The sequence below is a fragment of the Oreochromis aureus genome, linkage group 6 (assembly GCF_013358895.1).
Source record: "Oreochromis aureus strain Israel breed Guangdong linkage group 6, ZZ_aureus, whole genome shotgun sequence".
In the NCBI taxonomy this organism is placed as follows: Eukaryota; Metazoa; Chordata; class Actinopteri; order Cichliformes; family Cichlidae; genus Oreochromis; species Oreochromis aureus.
In genome coordinates, this window is record NC_052947.1 from 28,945,088 (window position 1) to 28,969,841 (window position 24,754).

The 24,754-nt window shown below is 40.1% G+C and overlaps 1 protein-coding gene across 1 annotated transcript; it reads right to left on the reverse strand.

The window, feature by feature from the left end:
* Positions 1–120: 120 nt before the first annotated feature.
* On the reverse strand, positions 121–9,948 carry LOC116323504 (von Willebrand factor A domain-containing protein 7-like). Its single transcript, XM_039612934.1, has 18 exons — positions 9,761–9,948; positions 8,683–8,905; positions 7,712–7,919; positions 7,130–7,215; positions 6,921–7,014; positions 6,661–6,789; positions 6,373–6,559; positions 5,403–5,572; positions 5,055–5,167; positions 4,683–4,799; positions 4,112–4,315; positions 3,892–4,027; positions 3,437–3,589; positions 3,213–3,305; positions 2,811–2,920; positions 2,175–2,339; positions 1,605–1,928; positions 121–993 (listed from the first exon to the last, which is right to left on the reverse strand). The coding sequence occupies exons 2-18, from the start codon at positions 8,875–8,877 to the stop codon at positions 577–579; spliced, it is 2,901 nt and encodes a 966-aa protein (XP_039468868.1). The 5' UTR covers positions 8,878–8,905; positions 9,761–9,948; the 3' UTR covers positions 121–576.
* Positions 9,949–24,754: the final 14,806 nt, after the last annotated feature.

Sequence of the window (24,754 nt, forward strand, 5' to 3'; positions counted from 1 at the left end):
TGTTGTGATTTGGCGCTATATAAATAAAATTGAACTGAATTGAATTCATTACATTTGCTATTCATTGTCATTTCTTATGTATTTTCATGGAAAAGAATGGAATGTAGAAGTTATACCAAATGCCTGATTGATAGTGTTTATTTGTAGAACTTAGAACTTGCATTCTCATTGTACAGTTGCTTGCACAGCGAAATTAGGCAGCAAGAGAAAGGTTGGTGCATATAAATCACAACACTGCAACATAAAAACTGCAAATTATTGTAATTTTGTGTGGAACATTGCATTCTTTTAAAATTACAGACATTATATTCCTAATGAAGTATTGTAAAATACAATATTGTAAAATAAAAAATGATTATTTTTTAAAATAATTTTCCTACAAATGTGCCAAAGCTTTAGGTCTTAAAGAAGATTTCTCAAAGTCAATGCAGATGTGTGTGGATAATAGCAGGTCTTAGTATATATATCTTTTTATCAGTGTTTTGCTTCATAGCCAGCTCAGCTCAGCAGTAAAGGTTAGGCTTGACTCATATGTCACAGATTCGCAAATTCAGTGCAATTGGCATTTGTTCTCTTTTACTTCAAAAGTACTGAAAACACAACATTAAGCCAAAGAATGGTTGATATGTTCAAAGTGTACCCTCCAGTGGATGTTGTTTGAACTGCAGATGCAGGTGTGGTAAGCACTCTAGCCTGTCCCACACATATCCCCACATTTCCTACACTATCTACAGCAGTCAGCTCTACGATCGGTGAACAGCAGGAGGCAGTGTAGGTAACCAGCGTAATATTCTCACCCCCTGCTTCAACCACTGTGCTCATATTCAGAGTACCATTCCCTTGGCGAATGGTTACACTCTCAATGCCAGTTCCATTGATGCCATCAGTGAAATTGGCGATGAACTCCCACTGGGAGGAAGAACAAAGCAATGAAGTGGAATCACAGGTTGATGTGGTGACTACCTGGCAAACTGGACGGTTAACATCTGTCACCTGGAGACAGAGAAATTAACAGGATGAAGAGGTTGGGAATGTGTGGTAGCAGTTATTAAAGATAAAAAGAAAAGAACATAATCAAATCTTTGGATGTCAGTTGTTAAGTTTCTGTCTTTGTGCTGATTGCTCTCACATTCTTGTCTTATTTTAGTAGGCTTTTACATTTAGTTTTACTTTATCTTTATCTCGTCCTTGATTGTTTGCACTTGTTTGTTTACCCGCCTGGTCCACATTCACCTAATTATCCTTTGTGCATTAACATCCTCAGTTCTCCTTTTGTCATTTTTGTGATGTGTTTCTCATCTGTATTTTTTATACATAAAGGTGTGTTTTAGTTTGTTCAGCCAGTCTGGTGAGTCTGCATTTGTGTCCTTGTCTAACAACCCATGACAAACAATTTAACATCAATAATTCAGAAGAGAAGTATGACACATAAAGCCTTACTGTAACTGCAAAACAACAATATCAAAACGAATTGCGTGTAAAATTTGATCTTTAATTTGAAATAAAAATAACAAAAATTTCTTTTTGATACATTATGTACGTGACCATTAATTATTACAGAATTAAGAATAATGTTGAAAAATATTATAACCATTGCCACTTACCTTAGCAGTCACAGAAAACCTGAGAACTACATAGTTGATGTCGGTGGCAGCGGCGTTTTCTGCCTCAATAGTGAGGGTCACGTCTGTTCCTGATGCAGCACTGGATGGAGCCGTTAGGGTCACGGTGCCATTGGCTTTACCTCCACTGCCTGCTACAGTAGTAACACTGCTGGGTGAAGTGGAAGTGTAACTGCGGTCATTGCTGACTCGCACTGTAAATGTCTCAGTTGCAGAGTCAGTTATAACTCCATCAGTAGTTGCAGCGACTGTGAAGGGGATGGAGATAGTGGTGCCCGGCTCGATGTTGGTATTATTGGCTTGGGCCTGGACAAGAAGAGAGAGAGAGAGGAGCAGGGGAATGATTTTTTTCTTTTTAAATATTGTAGACAATAATATGTTGATGCATAATGACATGACTTCACACTGAAAGAAGCACAGTAGGAATGTATGCTGTTTATGATTATAGACTTATTTAAGTATGTGGCTATTAAAAAGCTTTAAAAAAAATCTTTCAGTTTACTTATGGTGAGGTTAAGGATTCTTCGGAAAGCACACATTAACAGTTCTCACAGTGACAGAGATGCTGGAGGTCTTGATCTGTGTGGACGCTTGTCTCTGGAAGCTGCTTGAAGTGGACCTGGAAGTGGAGCTGCTGTCCTCTCCTTTCAGGACAAGCACAAATTCACCTGCTGGGATTCCACTAAATGTCACCAGGAAATCGCTGCTTCCTAATGACTGCATGAGAGAAAAAGCAGCAACATACAATGTTACCAGATTAACAGTAACCAAACAATAAAGAGCATCTTTACTGCAGGGAAGGGCGGGTGCTAGGAATATTTGTGGATGTTGCAGCAGGACATTCATGTATTTAAGGTTTGAAAATTAGCTGCTATGAAATAGTGTGGCAAAAATAGCTGCCTTCATTTAATTAAAATTAAAACTTCTGCTGTATAAATTCACACAATGTTAATTAAGCTCTGAAATGCCAACAATATCTCTGTACTATGTAGTAATATTATAATTTTAAATAAATGCTTCTTCAGTTCACTGAGGTTTATGCACAGCTCGTGATTTCTATTGGACCAATGCAACACTATCGTTTTTTCTTTTTCAGTCATTGTGTTGTAGATTTGCTGGTGACACTTGGGATTAATGCATGACCCCAACTTTCACTAAGCCTTATCTGTCAGATAGATGGCCTCACACCTGCAATGATCCTTTGACCTCTGTTGGACCTGAGTTGTCAAAAAGTGTGACTTCAGTGACCTTTACTGTTTCACTTCCTGTCACAGTGACCAAGATGCTGGCATTACCACCTAAAAGAGAGGTGAAGAAAAAAAGGTAACTAAATGAGTATCAATATTACATGGCCTTAAAGCGAAACACAACCTGCACAAATAAAAAAGGTAAGCTGTAGGACAGAATAGTTAAGGTTGAACTTTACTGACTATAACATGATGTAGCATAAACTTTTGGGACACAGAGTAATAACTTTTTCAAGACAAATGACTGTTGATTAAAAGATGACTCTGTGGACAATGTAGTCTACCACAGCAGAACTTTACAACTATAAAAATGAACAAACAGTCACCATAAAAGTAGCCTGACCTGAGAGAGGACGTCCTTCTTTTACACTAAAGTCCCCATGGGCTCCCTCATGCTCTTCGACAAGGTTATAAATGAAGTTCACGGAACTTTGACCTGATACACAAAATAGATCAGAAGGTCTGGAATATGTAAGTTCAATAGTAGAAACAGACCTAGTAAATACATTATTTTCTAAAACATTCCATGTAACTCAGAGCCTAAAAATCAGCTTTCATAATACTGACCTGTAACCTTAACTAAGTAAGGGTTGTTTGAGCTAACACTGAGTTGCCATAGGCCCGTTTCATTATCAGTGTTGAGGCTTAAACGACGCAAGTTTCCTGCTGTGGTGACAGATGCCAAAGGACCACTGGACTGACTGGAAGTCTGAGATACACCTGGAGGAGAGGGACAAACAGTTATAAAGGCGTTTTCAACATGACTGTGTAAGAAGTAAAAGTTTAATAAAACAAATGCATCAAATAGAGCCTTAGAATTAAAAGCCTGAACCATGAAATAATTGGCAGAAAACATGTTTCGTGAACCTTCTCATTAAATTAAAAATAAATAAATAATATGTATATTTATACTACATATATTCAATAGTATAATATAAACTATATGCATTCAATTTGCATATATGAATTTACATTTCTATCATATTTGCTACAGGGTAAACAGACATTTATGATGACAAAACCTGTGGAGCTGGTGAGGCTGAAGGTGAGAGGTGAGTCTCCTGTGATGTAAGCTGTTATATTCTGTAATGAGCCATCAACAGTAAAATTAAAATTGTCAGGCCTTCCAGGATTTCTTGATGCCTGAAAAACTGTCACCTAAGAGAAGAAAGAGAAACACATCACATTTACTCACACCGTGTCATCTTCAGTCAGATGTGATTCTCGTGATCGATGTCTTACCACAGCGCTGGCTGATGAGTCTACTATAACACTGGTAGCCAGAGAGAGTTCTGACTTGGTGACCTGAATGGCCTGACCTCCAGAAGCTTCAGCTAGGTCTTGGTATAACTGGGCACCAGATCGACTCATTACACGTGGAGCCACACCCTGAGAGGCTCTGCGGCGCCGTCGACCTGCTGAACTGCCTGTGAGCATGAAAGTAACCTGCAAGCATGAGGAAAAAAATCTTAAAAGTTCTATTGACTATCAAAGACCACAAGCCTCAGTGCGAATGGAAAACAGTTATTGATAATGAAGATGAAAGATGAATGATAATCAATGAGCCAGGCCAGAGGCAGCAGCTTTCAGGCCTGACAGCCTTGACAGACAATGAAAAACATGAAAAGGAAAGGAGGGTGGAGCACAGAAAAAAAACACACATACAGGCGTGTGGGGCACATAGTCATTTATAAATAGTTTGGTCCCTCTGAACTTCAGATAATGTTCTTCATTTCAAGACAAATGTTATACAAATTATCAGATGTTACATGCCAAAATTTATGACATTTTTAAGAGTAAAGTTAACTCTTACCTCAGATTTGGTGCTCTCTATAAGAGCAATAATGGTGTTTTTCAGGTAGGCGTCTTTAGCTGGAGCATCAGTGAAGAGAAAAATCTCAGAGAAGGGTGGAGCTGCCGTCAGTGCAAGCTTCAGTATTATATGTATGAAAGACAGGACAAAGTATCAATAATTAATAATTAATAATAAAAATAATCAGACTGTATCAATAATACAGTCTGAGGGAAAAGTGGCATTTCTGGCCACCTCAACAACACGTGTTTAATAATAAAAGGTAATTTTGATAATACTGTCTCTATACTTTACCATTTTTTTCTCCCAAATCGAATATGAGATTTATTTTTATTTTTGTCTAAAGTAGAAAACAGTCCATTGTGTTGTCACCTGCAGTCCAGACAAGGCCATTTCTGGGATATCTCCTCCTCCTGCCGCAGTCAAACTGTTCATCTGTCCTTTGAAGACGTCTGCATTAGATGTCATAACTATCGGTCCATAATCTGCACATAGAATACATAACATTAAAAAAAAGTTCAAAGTGATGCATTTGCTCTGTTAAAGATTTGCTACAAACACAACTGCTATTATATTCTCATTCATATGGAAGACTAAAAAACAAAGAAAATTAACTCCCAATTTAAGTCTATAATAATGTGATAATTATTATACAAGATTATTTTCAAACAACATCTTTTCTATGCAATAAAGCACAAATTCAGCCTGTAAATGATCTACCTGGGTCATTGAAAGGTACCAATATATAACCAGAGGGTTCCTGTCCTGTTCCCCTTTTTCTGTCAATGATCTCAAAAGAAACCCTCTTTGCTTCATCAATGTCATCACTCATACTTCCTGTTGTGTCTATGACAAAACACAACACAGGAGACTGGGAGAGGCCCATCAGTCTGTAGAAACAAACATGAGAAAAAAAACCCAAATTACATATTTTCATATTATTAATCTGATTTATGTGAAACTATGGTTTCCTTGATGCTTAATTAATTGGCAGGAAAAAATACACTTATTAGGAACACCTGTTTAACTTCTTGTTAAAACAACTATCTAACTATCAGGTCACATTGCATGAACCCCATGTATTTAGGCATGTAGACATGTCCAAGATGATCTTAAGTTTTAACCAAGCATCAGAAAAGGAGAGGAAGGTGATTTAAGTGAGTTAGAACGTGGCTTGGTTGTTGATGCCAGACAAGTTGGTCTGAGTGCATCAGAAAACTGCTGATCGACTTTGATTTTGCCACATAACCATCTCCAGTGTTTACGGAGACGGTAATATCCAGTGAGCTGCAGTTCTCTGGGTAAAAATGTCTTGTTGATGTCAGAGGTTACAAGAGACCAGAGGTTTTAGGCAAATAAGAAGGAAATAAACACTCATTATGTAGAAGACCATCTTTGAATGCACAACACCTCAAACCTTGAAGTAGGCTGTCTACAGCAACACAAGACCACAGCGTCTGACACTCCTCTGTCAGCTAAGATTGAAGCTAAGAAAAAGGCCACTAGAAAGTGGACAGAAACGGTGGCAGTCTACAACATCTGTATTTGAGATGCAGAAAAGCATGCACAGAAATACCTCAGACAAACTAAAAATATTGTTCCCCCCCCCCGAATCTAATCTAAAAATGATTATCATTATTTATTATTATTTATTATTTCCTCTTGTGTGACACTTGAGAGCTAGCTTTACCTCATGAAGTTTGTGTCTCCAGCAGCTAATCTGACATCCTCCAGAAGCTCCATAGTGGCACGAATAGCCAGATTAGCTGCTTCATTGTGACGGAAGCCATGACTGGAATCAATTGTATCCTTATTGATGCCCCCCACTGGATCCCTCCTGCTTGTGCGGTCAAAGAATCCACCATGACTGCATTTACCTTTGAACATGGATAACATTTTATCATGTTATCAAGAGATTATTGAAAACATACAAAGACTTTATCATAACACATCAAAAGAGATGATTTCTCCAAGTTACCTGTGGGTTTTGATGAGGAGATGATGCTAAAGTAGCCTGAAGTCAGAAGTCCCTGGTTCAGCACATCAGGTAGAATGTTGTTAGTACAGTTCTCTCCTACGCAACTTCTGCAAGTTGGAGTATTTTGTCCTGCAGAAATATCAAATAACAAAGAAAAAAATATTGATTTATATTTTGAAAATAAACTTTACAAATACTATTACAAATTTAATCTAGATCATATTTAAGCTGGAATTTTCATCTTTCAGAAGGGCGCCTACCTGCCAGATTCTTGAGAGGTTGGTCAGGTCTGATCAGAGCACTGTATGGAGCTTTATTTCCCAGCTCTACCCAGTTACTGTGGCTGTAGAAGTCCTTGACATACAGAAAATGAAACAAATTTAGAATATCACTTTTGGATTTTGTTTTAATTACACAATGCTGTGATCTAGCATTCTTAACAAATTACTAGTAAATTAAGTACCAGTACCTGTAGAGTGTGACAGATTTGCCCTAGAGTCAACCTCCCTCTGAAATAGTTTTCTATCTTAGCATGGGCCTTCACCACAGATGCACCTTATTATTAAAATACAACAGATTAGACACAAGCTGCAATAGTGTAGCCTGCACTGCAAAACCTGAACTACAACATTACATCACCAGTCTTTATCCATTCAAAGCAGAGTGTTACAGTGTGTGTGTGAATGTTGAAGCTGTTATTCTGCAAGATTTCTGTTTGAACTTGGCAGTTCCAACTGACAAACAAGTCTTGTTTGTTGAGTGCTGAAGTAATCTGTTACATCACTTTCCTTCCCTAGATATAGAACTTTCAAGTATGTAAGACTTTTGTGGGAATTGCTACAAACCTTGTTGAAATTAATGAGAAATGTTACAAAAAATTCTTTCTAGATTTCTGTTTTTGTTTTTTCTGTTATTTACCAAACCCTAATTCTAAACACTTTTCTTTATTAGGCTGTTGAATTCTATAGATCTGTATTCACATGAGTTAGTTATACATAGTATAACATTATTATTTTCATTATTAAAGTATTATTGACAAGCTTTGAGGTACCTTCAGTGATGATATCCCGTCCTCCCTGGAAGGTCTCATCGTCAAAATGGTGCGCTGCACTCAGCAGAAAAATCGCGTCCACCGCTGCATTGCTGAGGTACATAGAAGCAATGGCAGTTTCAAACTTGATGGTGGAAACGAAAGATGTGAAGGTGTCCATAGACGAACAGGCCCTTTGCACCTTGCCAGCTGACAAGTTGTTATCAATCTGGAGACAATAAATTTGTATATTACAACTCCTTAAATATGTTGCTCTCATGTTAACCAAAATTTGTACTAACTATTGCACTAAAGGTAAGAGTAGTCTTATCTCATCATCAGCAATTATGACCAGCAAAGTAGTTTGTGCGTAATAGTAGTAATAAAGTGCAGGTCCCACTCGTGACACCACTAATTTGGGTCAGAGGCCACTGGCAGCAGTGTGGCGTCTGTTGACTGGGCTTGCTTGAGCACAATCCAACAGAATCTTCCTTATTATGTATGCAGATGGATGTATCAAAGTGACACCAACATGAATAGTAGGACATGAGGTTTTATAGCACAACACTGAACTGTACGAAGAAAAGTGTAATTCATGTTGCATCTGACTGATGTGTTTCTCCATTCTACAACACTAGAATGTGAATAATGTATATTCTTTAGTTAGTGTTAAACAATACGCAAAGCCAGGGGCGTAATTTCCAGGGGGGTTAGGGGGGTTATGACCCCCCCAGTAATCAGACCCAACCAATATAACCCCCCCAATAAAATTATGAATTCTCTTGCATAAATAGGCTGTTGATTTTCTTTACTCATTTCAGGTATTACCAGCAAAATAGTTTCATGTTTATTCATCTGGGAATTTACCCAGATTTATTTATTTATTTAGACAGAGATCTTGAATCCCCCAATGTTCAGCACAAAGTTACGCCGATGCGCAAAGCACAGATGTATCACTGTTCTTGCTGTGTTTATTTGTAAGTCTAACTCACAATCAGATTGAAGTCCAGTCCTTTAGAAGCAGCGATATCTCGGCAGACCTCTGCTGTCTTTTGAAGGACTGCTGTTCGTGTGATTTCACGGTGGGTGAAAGAATTTGAGTTGAAGAGTGGTTTAAAGCTATGAATCAGACCTGGGAGGGAGAGGACCAGCACCACCAGAAGCATGCCTGACTGCCTGGTAGTCATAGTTGAGCAGGAGGGCAGGATGGTAATGCTGAAAGAAAAAGAAATCCTGATGTGAATGTTTACACTAGTTTTTATGTTGGTTTTAGCAACATAGTTTTTTCTGCCAGAAACCAAAAACAATATGTCTTGATGCATGCCCAATCATGCAGGTAAGTAAATCCCAAAAGGCTGTTTCTGTTCATCTGGATGTAGTGTTTTCAGTGGGAGAAAAGTTTTGTCACTCATCCAAGTGACTTCTTCAGTTTCAGCTGACTGCAGGTTTCCCCAACCTTATAAACAGCACATTGCACAATGACTGAAACTAGCACCACTGAATGAACAATGGGCTAAGAGGTCAGTTCCTTGATCATTAATATGCCAATTGTCATGACCATTCTCATCAATGGGCATGACAATTTGAACAGAATCAACTTCCATCCATCCATCCATTCGCTTCCGCTTCTCCTTTTCAGGGTCAAAGCTGTCATTGAATACACCCTGACCGGTCAAGTCTGTCGAGGGCCACACACAAGCACAGAGACTGCCTTTGCAATTAATGTAAAGGAGTGCAACTATTACACCCATGAGAAAGAAAGAGAAGTAAAAGTAAGTGGAAATAAGATAAATCATGTTTGATATTTTATTAAACAGATGAATGCTATTAACATCAGAACTACATCATATGATAAATTTTACACTGGACCTCATATTTTACTTAGATGTAAAATTTAAGGGTTGACAGAAATGCATTGGTAATTTACTTCCATTCCTTAACATTGAAAATAATATAGAAAAAAAAATGAATGGGATACTAGGAAAAAAAACAGATGGTACAACATGTGTTTAACATGCCAACAAAATAATTCTATGATACACTATAGAAAGGTTTCACTGTCCATCTTACCTGTGTGAACCGTTCTTAGGTCGTTCTTAGGTAGTTTTGTCGGATTCAGTCTTTAGCACTTCTTCAGTGTGAGACTTTGTTTACTCAAGTAGATTATAGTCAAGACAGATGTGTATTTTCTGTGTCAACTCTAGGCTGTATCTGAGTGTGCACAGTGTGTGTGTGTGTTCTCAATCATTCCTCTTATATTCGTGCCTCTCTTAAGCTGATGAATTCCAAAGAACACACACACAAACTGGTTTTGTTTTATCATCTGTGCATCTTAGTGTGACATCAAGGGTGTGAGTAAATGTGTAACAAAATGACACATATTGTACTGGTTGCTAATCTGTCACTTATCTAAAACCTAGATAAGGGCCCTTTCTCAATTCTAAGTATGCGAGACCGGACTTGCCGAGAACGCGAACACGGACTCGCCATTTGTACAATTGGAACACCAGCGTACTTGATGATGTCACAGGTCCGGAGTTTTTACTGCCGTCCCCTCCTAATTTAACTGTGAGTAACATGTTATGAAGCTTAACTTTAATCACAGCCAAACCGATTTACTCAGGAACAAATAAAACACTGAAATAAACCAAACATTAACATTTAGAAGTGATCTAAGTGACTTATATATCATGTTTAACCTCAGTAGCGAAATCTCTATTAATAAAAATAGTGTACATGTATGCCTTAATAAAAAACAGCTGCTGGGGTTTGGGGTCTGAGTAGTGAAAAGACCGCAGGGGGGTTGAAAACAATGTGCCGGGAGTCCGCCATTGCCGCGTTTGAGTTTTGGACAAAATGCATTCTGGGATATTTAGCTGTACCAAGTCCACACAAGTCACCACCGATGCATGCTCGATAAAACAGGCGGAGCAAGAACACATCCTGGACTTTTTCGCGTTCTCGGCTTGATGCGTACTTTGAATTGGAACAGTACTTGGTCTCCGACTAATGACGTATCACGAGTACACGAAAGCAAGTGCGCACAAATGCGCATATTGAGAGACAGGCCCAAGTAATCTAAGAATCCCATGAATCTATGAATACTAATTTCAGTTAAAGGAATATTCCAGCGTATAAGTTGTTTGAGTATGGAGTTGAATGTAGTCTTGATTAAAAGTTTGTGATTATCCAATTAAAAGATATGTCATCAAATTACCTGAGTTAAACAGAGAGGTTAAAAGGCACTAATGCTCAATAGTTTGTGATTATCCACTTCTGTCACTTCTTTATTTAAGTTTATGTTGTTGAAATTTTATAATGCTTCTAGCCGAGGACCTATGAGTGCTGGCTAACAAAAGGACGTGAATGTTAATATTTGATAATAAGAGGGCAAATAAGATTATTTGACATAATAAAATAACACATCATGGTCATTGATGAGGCCTCTCACCTGCAGGTGACAAAGCAGCAAAGCAGCTGCCTGCTGTGCTAAGAAGAAAGCTGTGCCTTTAATCATAGTAAATAAATTTATCCAAATAAATATGACAACAACAAGCATGTGAATACGCTCCTGCAGAAGTAGGTCCTTTTGCTTTATTCAGTTTTGCGTAAAAGTACACATACTGCATTTCTTTGTCCTTTAGCAGCTTTTATATGAATAAAATAAAAACATTACAAATAATACTTGGAATTTCAATCTGGTTCACTGTAACTCTCATTTCTGAACACAGACAGTGGGGAGAGTAAAGACTATTACTATGAAGCTTTATTCCACAGCCCCACCCACTTACTGTGGGTGTAGAAGTCTGTGACACACAGAATATGAAACTGACCTTTGCATTTTGTTTTAATTATACTCCGCTGTCATCTATCACTAAAAAAAAAATCCTTCCAGGGTAGGATGGGTACTGTTAACTTTTGCTTAACTGGGTGAAAGGACACTCTCTCATGCTGAACACAGAACACATATACAAATGCATGTACACTGAAACAGATGCACACTCACCCACCCTCACCCACCCCAAATGCCTCCGATGCATGTCATGTGCTTTACATGGTGTAAATGTGAATATTCATGTGCTTTTTTTGTGCTGAGGTGTTTTTTTTACTGTCCTCAAGCTGGTTTCCCAGTTAGGAGCTCAGTTCGAGTAGAGTTCTTTTTTTCTCCTCTTGTCCCTGATGTGTGTACTTTCACTGTTTTTCTTTTTGGTGCAGGTATATCTGTAATGGTGCGGCTGTTTTGTGATGGTAATGAAGTCTAAGCTTTGTGTTGATCAGATACAGAATAGAATAGAATGAAATAGCCCTTGATTGTCATTGTACATGCACAACGAAACTATGATGAATCTCTAACTGAATAAACTGTAACCTGATGTACTTGGAATCTCAACTTTTAGTCATTTACAAATAATTGCACAAGAACCCTTCAGGCAGGTTTTCAGTAAGAATTGTATCTGCACTGTGCAATCTCAGCCTCACATTGTTGCACAATGTCATATTTTGTCTTGAATCTTTGTTTCATGTATTAACTGTGTCTGAATCATTGAGTACAAACTAAAACGAGATAGCCAAGATAATCTCTCTTTATTTGCAACAGTCTAGTGTACTGGCTGACCTGTTTTTACTTCTCTGGTCTGACAGAAGGGCCTAACACTCAAAGAATGCTCTACAACTTTATCAACAGAAAATCTCAAAAAGAGCAATGTGTGAATAATTGGGACAATTTACAGAGTAACATTTGTCAGCTGGACAGGCATGTTTGTTGTAGTCATATTTCTGCACACTGCCACAGTGGCTTTTAAACCAAACAATTAGCACTTAAGTGCAGCCTTTTAGCTATGATTTTACATCAGCTTTCATTCAGTGCGTTTTTACAATGATTTTTACATCGACATCAGCATTTGGTGATGTCCTCTCTTCCTGTTAGAACTAGAATTGTGTTCTTCTTTGAAGGGAGAAAAACACATGGTTTTAGGATTTGCTTTGCTTTTCTTTCTTCCTTTTTGTTGTCAATCAGATGAAGATTTTTCATTTTTTATGTTTTTGTTAGCTAGAGATGATTTTAAATTAACTCAGTTTAAGTTAACATACCTTGATTTAGTCCTAACAGTTTCTTTACACTTACTGTTAACTTTCTCGGGTTGTATTAAACCACAAACTAACAGCAGAATGTGTAAAATGTTAACTTTAAGTGCAAGTTTTAGACAACATGTTCTTTACTTTGGACCATAAAACCTAATGGAAAACCCCCAAAACAAAATAAAGAATACTGTGTGAGAGTGAAAACCTGTTATGAATAGAGGTATAAAAGGTTCTTAAGCAGAGGGGAAAAAACAGAAAGACAAAGAGACATAAAATACTTCCCAAATGCTAAAAGACAGTGAGCTACATCGTGCAGAGATTTCTTGCTAATGACCACACAGCTCCTGCCCCACACAAACACATAGTAATACCACTGTCTACTTTCAAGACAAATACATTCATCAACACTTCAAATGGGTGTGTCACAATAGTTGACACGATGGAAGCTTTCACAGTCTCACTAGTTTAAATATTAACAAAAGGCTTGCTTGCCACAAACAAGGCCATTCATGAGCTTCCCCTCTGTTGATTATTTTGCCCTGCTCTTGATATTAACAGTGCAAACAAGATTATTTGACCTGTTACAATTGCACCTTTGACAAGCTTTCAATAGTAATTTTATCCACACTTTGTAATCACAGCCTCACAGCATTGAGCAAAGTCATATTTTGTCTTGAATATCTTGAATCTTGATAACCTATGTTTATACTGACAGTAGTGCACTAACTGACATATTTTTGCTTTTGCTTTTACTTCTTTGCTCTGACAATAGATGCTAACGCTCAAAGAATGCTATCAACAGAAAATGGCAAAAGAACAATGATATGATAGTGACCACTTGTAGAGTAACATTTCTCAGTTTGACATGTATGTTTCTTGTAGTTTTGTTTCTGCACACAACCACGGTGCCTTTTAAATCAAACAATCAATCGCGCTCAGTGGGCTTTTACAAAGATTTTTACATTAACCCATGGACATCAACATTTGGTGATGTTCATACCACTTTTTCTTTTTCTTGGAAATCTCTGCTAACCCTTTTCTGTGATCGTCTCCAGTTCGTGCTTGTTAGTTTGAATGCTTTCCTGCCTGCAGTTTTGTGTTTAAGAACTAAAAAAATGCAGGCAGCTTTTAGTTGTATTGTTTTGAGATTGGGTCAAAAAATTAAATGAACATTTTGAAAACATATCAGATCTCAGTGGGATCTAATGTACTGAGACTCACCTTTCCAGCACCCTGACATAGACTTTGCCGAGGAGGCTGAGAAGTGTGATCTCCTTATAGTTGGAACACACCTTATGGTTCGCCTTATTAAAGATGGAAGCCACCACTCCAGTCTGCCAGTCCTGAAGTACTGCCACCTGACATTGTAGAGGTGTGCCAATCAAGACAAACCTACAACATCCAGAGCCTTGAGGAACTCAGAGCGAACCTCATCCACCCCAGGGGCCGTGCCACCGAGGAATTGTTTAACTGCCTCAGTGACCTGGCCTCCAGTGATGCATAAGTCATCTCCCTCTTCCCCAGACTGTGCTTCCTTTACAGAAGATGTGATGTGTGACAGGCACTAACCACCTTGCAGCCACAGCTCAGTGCAGTAGCCTTAGCAGTGGAGGTACTGAACACAGTCCATCCTGACTCAATGTCCCCAGTCTCATTCGGAATGCTGTAGAAGCTCTGCTCGAGGGGGGAGTTGAAGATCTTGTGGATGAGGGCCTCTGCTAGGCATTTCCACTGCACCCTCACTATATGTTTACGTGTGCCAGGTCTGTCCAGCATCCTTCCCTGCCATCTGAACCAACTCACCACCAGATGGTGATCAGCTGACAGCCCTTGCAGAGTAATATGTTATGTGAGAGCCAAAGCACGTGTGCATCTCAAAACACCTAGTCTAATCCTTATGGCGGTTTCTGTGGCTGTGATGAGATCCACTATGAACAACTGTTGAGGAAAAATGGCAAAATGGAGTCCTTTGGCTAGCACTTTCTTTTCAGGTTCAGTGAGATTCCTATTCGAAAAGTTCTTCGCCCATATTTCCTGGCTGTCTTTACGACACCAACTGTCTGCTATCTATAATGCAGTTTTGAGATCCCTTCTGAGATGCCTTAACATCCGCTCACATCCTGGGCCATTTGACCTCAGTAAATCAATAGGTTTCACAATGGGTTCACCCGAAACCTTGGTTGTTTGTGACCCACACCCGTTTTCACACCTTGGCTCGTGTAATTACGTAGAGGGTGTCTCCCTTGGGGACACTCCAATAGGGCTTAAATCTGAAAACACACTCTCAATGACCTGCTCTGTTTTCATACAAGGCTCACTGGATTATAGGGTGCATTAAGCCAAACAAAACAGTCAGATAAATCGAACTTTATTAAACTCATTCACAATAACTCTCAACATGTTAAGTTGTAACACATTAAATACTGAACAGTACATTCAACTTCCACAAATCCATCAAATTATTCATCTTCAGTGTCTGATTTTAACAGCTGGACGATTTCTGCATCAAGCATGCCCGGATCCCTCTCACATCGGATTAAAAGGCGTGTAAAGTGCATTCAGCTAAATAAAACAATCTGATGAGTTAAACTTAAACAACTTATTCACTGTAACTCTTAACACTGTTAAGCTGTAACACATTAAATACTGAACAATACACTTACTTTTTCAGTACATTCAACATCCACAAATCCATCAAATTATTCTTCTTCAGCGTCTGAGTTTAACAGTTGGGCGATTTCTGCATCAAGCATGCCCGGATCCCTCTCACATCGGATTAAAAGGCGTGTAAAGTGCATTCAGCGAAATAAAACAATCCGATGAGTTAAACTTTAACCAACTTATTCACTGTAACTCTTAACATTGTTAAGTTGTAACACATTAAATACTGAACAATATGTAACCCAATTCCTAAAATCGTCTTAAAAGAAAAAAACATTTCATGTTCATTGTTTCTGTTCTTTCTGTCCTTCTGTAATGAAAGTGAAACAAAATCAGTATATTTATTTAAACATAAAAAGGACGCAGATTATATACAGGGTTTGTACGGGTGCTTGAAATCCGTGAAAATGCTTGAATTTTAATACTGTCTTTTCAAGGTTTGAAAAGTGCTTGAATTTCAGATGTGGTGCTTAACAGTGCTTGAAACTGTAACTTTATTTCATTCACCACAAATAACAATCTGACTGAATGCTTTTCTTATCAAACAGAGAAATAAAATGAGTTGCAAAGTGTAAAAGCAAAATTTCTCCACCTGGGCTGCCTTGCACCTGGTCTGTTTCAATGAGTGACCCCGCCCCTCCCCCCTAACAGTCAGGGATGAGTATGTTAACATACCTGGAGGTTGCTGTTTTAATGAGTGTTTGATGGAAAACGACAATAGCGGAGTTTGCGCTCTCTAGTCACATGATAGGTGAGTCCCAGTAAGTAATTTTTGAGAGTTTGTACGTTACACATGCTAAATTTTAAAATTGTAATTATTAGATAGCTAGCTTTTGCTAGCTAGAAACTGTAACTTTATTTCATTTCTCAGCTTTTGCTAGCTAGCAAACTTGCGGGATAAATGATTGAAATGCACCGAGTGTGATGCAATACGGCTATTATAGCAGTTAGTTACGATGATTTATGGAACACCCTGTGTGAACTTAGCTAACATCGCTTCACTCCAGTGAAAGCTTTAAACGTTACATAACTAGCTAAATTAAGGCTTTCTGATTGAAGGCTAAAAACGAAGTTGTCACCAAGTAAATAGAATACTTCTACTGTTCGCCAGCCTCATTCCTGGCAGCAATGCTTTCGGAGGATGAGCAGCCGGCCTCCACCTCCCCGCCATTACCAGTCTCCTCAGTCACCGCCGTTCCCTCATCTGGGAGTAAACGGCGTCCACGTCACCAGCGCTCCTCTCCTCAGCCAGATTCTGGGACCTCTGAGCAGCTGGCATGCGTTAGTCTTGTGAATTCTGGGACAGATTTTTGTGAAAAAGACTCTGTTTGTTTTGCTCCTCACGAGCCTGAAATTATTGCTACGGGGACTGTTCATTTTGAATCTATTAATTCCAACTCAGTGACTATTTCCTGTGACTCTGCAAACTCAGAGATGGCCAACCATAAGGCTGTCCACCCTGAATCTGTCAACCCAGAGTTAACTCAGAGACTGTTAACTCCATGTTTGTCACTCCTGAGTGAGCTCATCCAGCCCACTATATGGACATTGTGTTACTGCAGCCTGAATGGCAGCCTGAGCTGATTGTGTGTCTCACACAGCTTCAGCTAGCTTCGTCTCTGCCAGAGGTCTTTGCGCCTGCCGGTTCTGTTTCGTCTCTGCCAGGGGTCTCCACACCCGCTGGCCCTGAGTCTGTCTCCACTAGAGGTTCCGAGGGGTCGCTCCAGCCATCTTCTGTCTCCTCTGGAGGTTCCGAGGGGTGGTTCCAGCCATTTTCTGTCTCCTCTGGAGGTTTTGAGGAGCCGCGCCAGCCATCTTCTGTCTCCGCTGGAGGGTCTGAGGGGTCCATCCAGCCGTCTTCTGTCTCCCCTGAAGTAGGGCTGTGCGATATGACCAAAATCTCATATCCCGATATTAAGACATCTATCGTCCGATAACGATATAAAATCACAAAAATGTAACATTTTCTGTAAATTCTGTGAATCTCGGGCAGCTCGACTTGTGTGAAGTGTTTCCAGCTGGGCGTCGCGTACCTGGAGTCGAGTGTTTTAGCTGATGCATGAAACTATACATTTTTAGACATAAGTTGTTATGGCCGCCGTTTTCTTTGTGAGTATTTATTACACAGCGTGCTGCGGGGAAAAGCCTGTTCTAACGTTTGAGGCTAACGTTTATTTTTTAGCACCTGACGGCTCTTTTTTGCTTCTCATCCGTAAATACTCTGCATCTTTCACGTGATTCAGTTTATTTTGAAAAGTCTCAACAGGATCTTGAGCTTTATTGTGAAAGGTTTATGTGGAAAATAAACAAGCGGACACGAGGTGGTTTTACCGTCGTTGTTGCTAATGACAACGCATAAAAACAAGCGCTTGTCCGTCTGTAGTGTGGTTATATTAAATATAAGAGAAAGAGAACTTTAGGAAATTAATATATCAAAATAATGAAAAAATATTGCCGTAAACAGTTTAATTTGCGACACCACGAAACAAACGATAGCGTAAAATGAAACGATAGACGTTTTTCTATCGTCATCCGATATATATCGTTATATCGAACAGCCCTACCCTGAAGGGTCCGAGAGTCCCGTTCAGCCTTCTGTCTTCTGTCTTCTTCCGTGTGTACGCGGACTAGTGTGCTCTCAAGTAATGTGTGGTAGAGGTAGCACTTCTATTTTTGATATTTAAAATAAATGAGTACTTGTGGAAAGTTAGAAGTTGTTGTTCATTCTCTATCCACCTGCACACCTCCGCGGCTGGCTATATCTCCACCACACGTTACAACTGGCGCCCCAACTTTTTTTCCCCTTGGACTTCAGACGATTTTTGGATCCCGCTGAGGATTTTTCTCTTCCAACACATGAACTGTCTCGGAAATGCCCACACTTTTGTGGACACTCGGACGTTTTTCCCGACCTCGGCTGCAGCCGACTAATTTCTGGATACCGCAGTTTGACGCTGCTGCGCTTGGAAAAAAAAAAAGAAGATAACTCCGCGACGCATATCGACACTGTGGATCTGTTATTTGGACATGTTGATATTGGATTCATCTTCTATGGATTAATTATGCTGTGGGTAGAACTGAACTTTTATGGTAGCTTTTCATTCCACTTTTCCTTTGCTGAGACTAGACTGACTGTAGCATATGTAAGTAGTAACTTAACCGACTACAACTATTAGTGCTGGTCTTCTGCTCAGTGTAAATGGAAACAATTTTAAACTAATTTTGCACTGAACACTAGTGTGGCAGACATGCTTTTGTAATAACATGATTGTGATCACTCCAGTCTAATTTTAGTTGTTGGATGATATTTTCAGAGGTGGTTCTTCCAAATTTAGTCTTGACAGGTGCTTTTGCAGTTTTGTCTTTGTAGTCTCACCTGACTGACTCTTTTAATGCTATATAAAAACTGTGCCATGTGCTGGAGTGGCTTAATTTTTTTGGAAATCACAATGGTGCGTTACCCAGATGACTATGACTGAGACATGGAACTTACCTCATTACCGATGTACAGTAGTTGAAAATGTGACTCCTAGCCTTTGCCAACAAGTGGTGGAGTTGAGAACAGAGGTGACTAGACTTAGTGACTGTTTACATGACTCACTGAACATACAGCAGAGTTTACTCAAGCAGTGGGACCAACTCACAACTGGGAATTCTCCCCCTCCTGCAGTCCCACAGTTTCATGTTTTCCCAATGGCCACTTTGACACCTCATGTTCCTATGAAGGACAAAGCTGAACCCAGCAACACATTTCAACCTACAAATGCTTTCCTCCCATCTCGCTCACTCGAGTTCAGCAACACTTCCAGATTGGTTGCAGCAGCTTTACATCACGCCAAACTGGAGCCTTCCGTGTATGCTGGGGATGACAAAGTGCAACCTGAGGACTGGTTAAATGCAGTGGGCACATACAAATCCTCATTGAACCTGAGCGATGGACAATTGCTTAACGAACTGCCACACTTTCTTGCAAAAGAGCCCAGGAAATGCTTCAAGGCATTGAGCTCCCACATCACATCGTGGGCTCAATTCTGTCAACTGTTTAAGACAGTTTTTCTGCCCTCTGACAACCAAGAACACATCCTGAGAAGGCTTTTTGATCATGTTCAGGCTCAGGACGAACCACTCCCCACCTTTGTTGCCCACATGTTGAGTGAGTTTGACAAACTGAAAAGCCCTCCACCTGAGATAGACAGAATCGACCTAATTAGTAAACATGCTCTTGAAAAATTGTTGTCCTGTATGGTGCTAACATCACTTCTGTAAGTCTGTGAAGGTTCTCAGTCATCCAGGTCATCCTAGTCAAAGGAGTTTGCAAAGAAAAGCGTCTGGACTTCTTTGAGTTGCTTGAAGACGTTTCACCTCTCATCCGAGAAGCTTCTTCAGTTCTAAGGTCAAATGGCCGAGAGTCCCAGATTTAAACCCAGTGGGAGTATCCCCCCAAAGAGGGACAAAGGACCCCCTGGTGATCCTCTAATCACATGCGCCAAGGTGTGAAAGCGGGTGTGGTACCTAATCAGCCAGGACTCTGTAATGGACTTGCTTCTATGAGCTCATGAACTTCACTCAGTGCTTGGACCACATAGACCACAGCCTGCTTCATGTGGCAAATAACACCATAAGCCTGAACATTACTGCTTCAAATGCTCTCAGCCAGGGTTCACTACGCGCTCCTGCCCGACCTGTAACAACCAACTTCATTTAGCACAACGACCTACAAACTCCACTAGACAGCCCAGTCCAGCTTTTGCCGGCGCCTGGCTCCTCTGACCCAGGTCATGAAAAGTTGGAATTTAGCAGCACTGCAGCCCAGCCGCAGGCAGTCGGGAAACTACAGGGGAGGGAGGACATTTGGCAGAGGCCAACCTTCCGACAGTTACTAACGGGGTCTCACATGCCCCATTCACGGCAGGGTGGACATACTCTTGGACACTTGGAAGACGATTTTTCACAAGTCCACTGGAACACACCGCTAAGAACGAAAGTAAACTTCAATGCTTCATCCATGGATGCTACCCTCGACACAGGTGCTTACCTCTCAGCTGTACGAGCAGATCTAATTCAAGTCATTGACTCCTACCCTAAAAAGACAAGTGAGTGGAATGGTCCTGCAGTTAACCTTGCCAATAATGCTCCCTGCATCCCTGAGGGTTTCACTTGGCTCAATGCTGGATTCATGAACAACAACTTTTACCAGCGTTTTGCAATAATACCAGATTTGTCTTCTCAATGGCAAGATTGAAAAGACAAATTTTATGACAAGAGCTTCTGTGTCTATTCACATTCCCACTAGAACAATCTGCATTGAGGAAATCCCCTGCCCATTCACAGACGATGAAGAGGACCTTCAAAATGATTAGTCACATTCAACTGAAACACTGATGTCTTTGGAATTGATTTGAACCCACTTAACAGCCAAACTGTCTGAAGCAAGCCTCTCGGAGAACCACAAGGATGCTTTACTCAATCTGCTCAGCAAGTTTAGCTCCATGTTTGATGGTCATCTTGGTCGAACTGCTCTCACCAAACATGCCATAGAGACTGGTGATGCAAAACCTGTTAATCTCCCACCCTATTGCACGTCACCCGCTAAGAAACCTGTGATTGAAGAACAGGTGCAACAAATGTTGAAGGACAACATCATAGAACCTTCTGCAAGCCCTTGGGCAGCTCCTGTAGTCATTGTCAATAGAGTGGCCGCAGAACCAAGGTTTTGTGTGGACTTACGAGGGCTCAACCAAGTTACCCGAAAAGACTCTTATCCCTTGCCTCGTGTAGATGAGTCTTTGGACTTTCTGGCAAGGGGAAAGTCTGTCTCAATATTGGACTTAGCACGAGGCTATTGGCAGGTTGCTGTAGCAGAGGACTCAAAGCCTAAAACTGCCTTCATCTCTCACTGCGATCTTTTCCAGTTTTGGGTGCTGTCCTTTGGGCTCTGCAATGCATCTGCAAACCTTTCAGAGACTCATGAACTCTGTGCTGGCTGGCCTCATTTACAAAACATGCGCAGTCTACCTGGATGACATTGTTATCGCCTCACCTACCTACCTTTGAACAGCCTCGATGAATTCACCTTACTCGAGTACGGCATCACATCATCAGGTGTTAAACCTGAACCAGACAAAGTAAAAGCGGTTAAGGGGTTTGATACCCCAACCTTGGTGAAGCACGCTCGTCAGTTCCTCGGCCTGACTGGTTATTATCGCCGCATCATTCAGAATTTTGCCGGCCATGCCGAACCTCTTCATACCATCACCAGAAAGGACAATGCGTGGATTTTGTTGGGTCACTGCCCTGCAACCCGCTGGTAATGCATATTTGATCGTGTTTGTTGACTATTTAAATAAGTGGGTTGAAGCCAGTGCTGTCAAAGAAGCTACATCTCAGATAGCAGCTGATAAATTTGTCACTGACATTTTTGCTAGACACAGTACACCAACTTACCTGATTTCTGACAGACGGTCTCCTTTTGTGAGTGAGCTTTTTGAACAGGTTGTTTCTGCTTTAGACTCAGTGCACAGACTCACTACAGCATATCTCCCTCAGACAAATGCTACTGAACGCTTGAACTGGTCTCTGAAGACTGCAATTCGCGCTTATGTATGTGATAAGCACACATCGTGGCAAAGCAAATCTCCTTCAGATTTGCTTTGCTCTGCGTACAGGTATGACTCCTGCCATGATGCTTTATTGTCGTGAGTTGGACACCCCACTTGACCTTATCACTCATCCTTTTACAGCAGGTATTGATGAACCGGGTATACCTTACCCTAAGACTCTTAAAGCCTCCCCACAGGAAGCTCACAACCACGTCAGAGCGGCTCTTGACTATAGCCATGGCAGACAAAAACATTACTATGACTTGAGACGTCAACATGCCACGTTTCGTGTTGGTGACCATGTTAGAGTTAGGACACGCACCAGGTCAGACGCTCAGTCTAACTTTACTGTTACACTTGCACCATTGTTTGAGGGACCATTGTGTGTATCTCAGAGACTCAGTGATGTTAACTACAGGGTCACTTGGGTGGACTCCGGTGTGGATGCAGGTGTTTACCATGTTGTGAACATGCAACTGTTCCATACCTGGGACTCTCTCACTTCCAAGGAACATTCCGTTTCATCTCCTGCTGAAAGTGTGTGTGCCAATCTTAGCTGTAACCTCTATGTACAGGGTACTGTTAGGTGTGGTGTGTGCTTCTTCAGCTGTGTACGGCTGAGGACAGCGTTTTTCTTACCAGGGGGGACTATGTAACAGTTGCTGTTGTAATGCAGTGTATTGCTGCATGGTGGCGCCCATGGTGGGTCACCCCCCTTTTTGTTCTTTTTCGCACCATCTCTGTAATGGATTCTTCAATGTGTGCTCTCAAGCAATGTGTGGTAGAGGTAGCACTTTTATTTTTGATGTTTGAAATAAATGAGTGCTTGTGGAAAGTTAGAAGTTGTTGCTCATTCGCTATCCGCCTGCACACCTCCACGGCAGGCTACATCTGCACCGCACGTTACACATGCTACCACCTGCAGTAGCCACACTGCCATCTGCGTCTCTGCCAGAGGTCAGTGCCTTGTCTGGTCTTACTGCTGCCACACCGCCGCCACATCCAGCATGACCTTGTCCAGCACCACACCATGGTCGGCCGCTTCCCAGGCCATCGGCTGGGCATTTTCGCCGTCATGGACAGCCTCCTGAATGGTATTTCTGCTTTCTGCTTTTCTGCTTTTCACACATCTGACCTCCAGAACTGCTTTATCGGCGCCGCTGGCTCCGTGGTCGGCCTACAGAAGTATATGATGGACTGTTGTGCAGTTGGCCTCCGGGCTGGCCCCCTGAACTGTGTTGTTGGACTCTTGTGCTTAGTTTTTTGTGTTTGTAATCTCTGGGCTCCTGGTGCTCCTGTTTTGTGTTGCTTCGATTTGTAAATTGACCCACAATGTTAGTGTTTTATGCATCGTGCTTTTACATTGTTTGAGATGTTGGACATTTCTTTTTACCGTATTGCTGGTCTCACCTTTTTTGAGTCATTAACATTTACAAGTTTTATTTTTGAGAGTAAACACTTTTCCCAGCAAGTCCTTCCAAATAGATATACTTTTCAGTCTTTTTTAATTTTAATGTTTAACATACTAACCGAGACCTGTAGAGTCTGACATTTATGTTGACTGTGAGACTGTGTAATCTACTCATTTTCCTTAATCTACTAAAAAAATCATAGGTTGACGGGAAATAAGCTTCAAGTATATCTACAGTATTAAAACGTCTCTAGCTGATCAATAATAATTTGACTAATAATAATTAATGTGTGTTGCTTTTGAATCAAAATATGGAGGGAAAGCTAAACCACTTAAAAATAATTGAGCACACTCTTCTAACAAAGATTAAATTATGATATTTTGCATGTTTTTCTTTGTTGTATAATTTTGGTGCTTTCAATTGCCAAGCAGTTCCTGGAAAGCCAAACTGCAGAAGCAAAAGTGTCTATTTCAAAGGGATAAACTCATCATAGTACTGGAGGCAAGTTTAATCATCAGTCAATGTGGCACACTGAAACTGCAAGAAAAAATTATGAATTCAGTCACCTCATACTGTAATAGCCTATAAGTATAGCACATGATGGTAATTGCTTTAGGAATGAGACAATAAAATGAGATAGTTGTAAACTGATGAAATCACATTTATTTATTGCTTAAACACATTAAAATGTTTTGTGATTCTGCCAAAATTCGTATATATAAATTTTATATTAATAGTCTGTTGTAAATCTTCCACAGTAGCATCAAAAGGCATCCAAGCTGTCTCATTCGGAAGCAATGTCTGGACTGGTGGCATTTCAGGATGTTCCAAATGGAGTTTTGTTTCTAAACGTTCTCTAAATCATCATTCCCTGAGCAGATAGTAGTTGCTGTTTACATTATACTGGGGAATGAAATGCAGCTTTGGAAACTAAGAAACTGCTACTTTATGTGTACAGGTTAAAAGGAATCAAATACTTTACAATTTCATCTATGAAAAGATTAACTATAAGTTTGTAAGAGAGGATATTAATGTTGATTTATGTAGTGAATTCAACATATATGTTTACTTGGAGCTTTTCTTTAGCAGGCAATGAAAAAAACAACAAACAAAATGTACGTTATTATACCACTTTCACCCAAAAAATAAAAAATAAAAATATGAGATGCTCACAATTGCACCTTTACAAAAATGCAATGGCTCATATTTTAAAAAGAGTTAAAAGTATTACTTTTCTAAAACTGATTTTGATTGAGTTCTAGTTAAATTTCTGTTTATATACCTTACTTAAAAAGCAGAGAAAAAGCAAT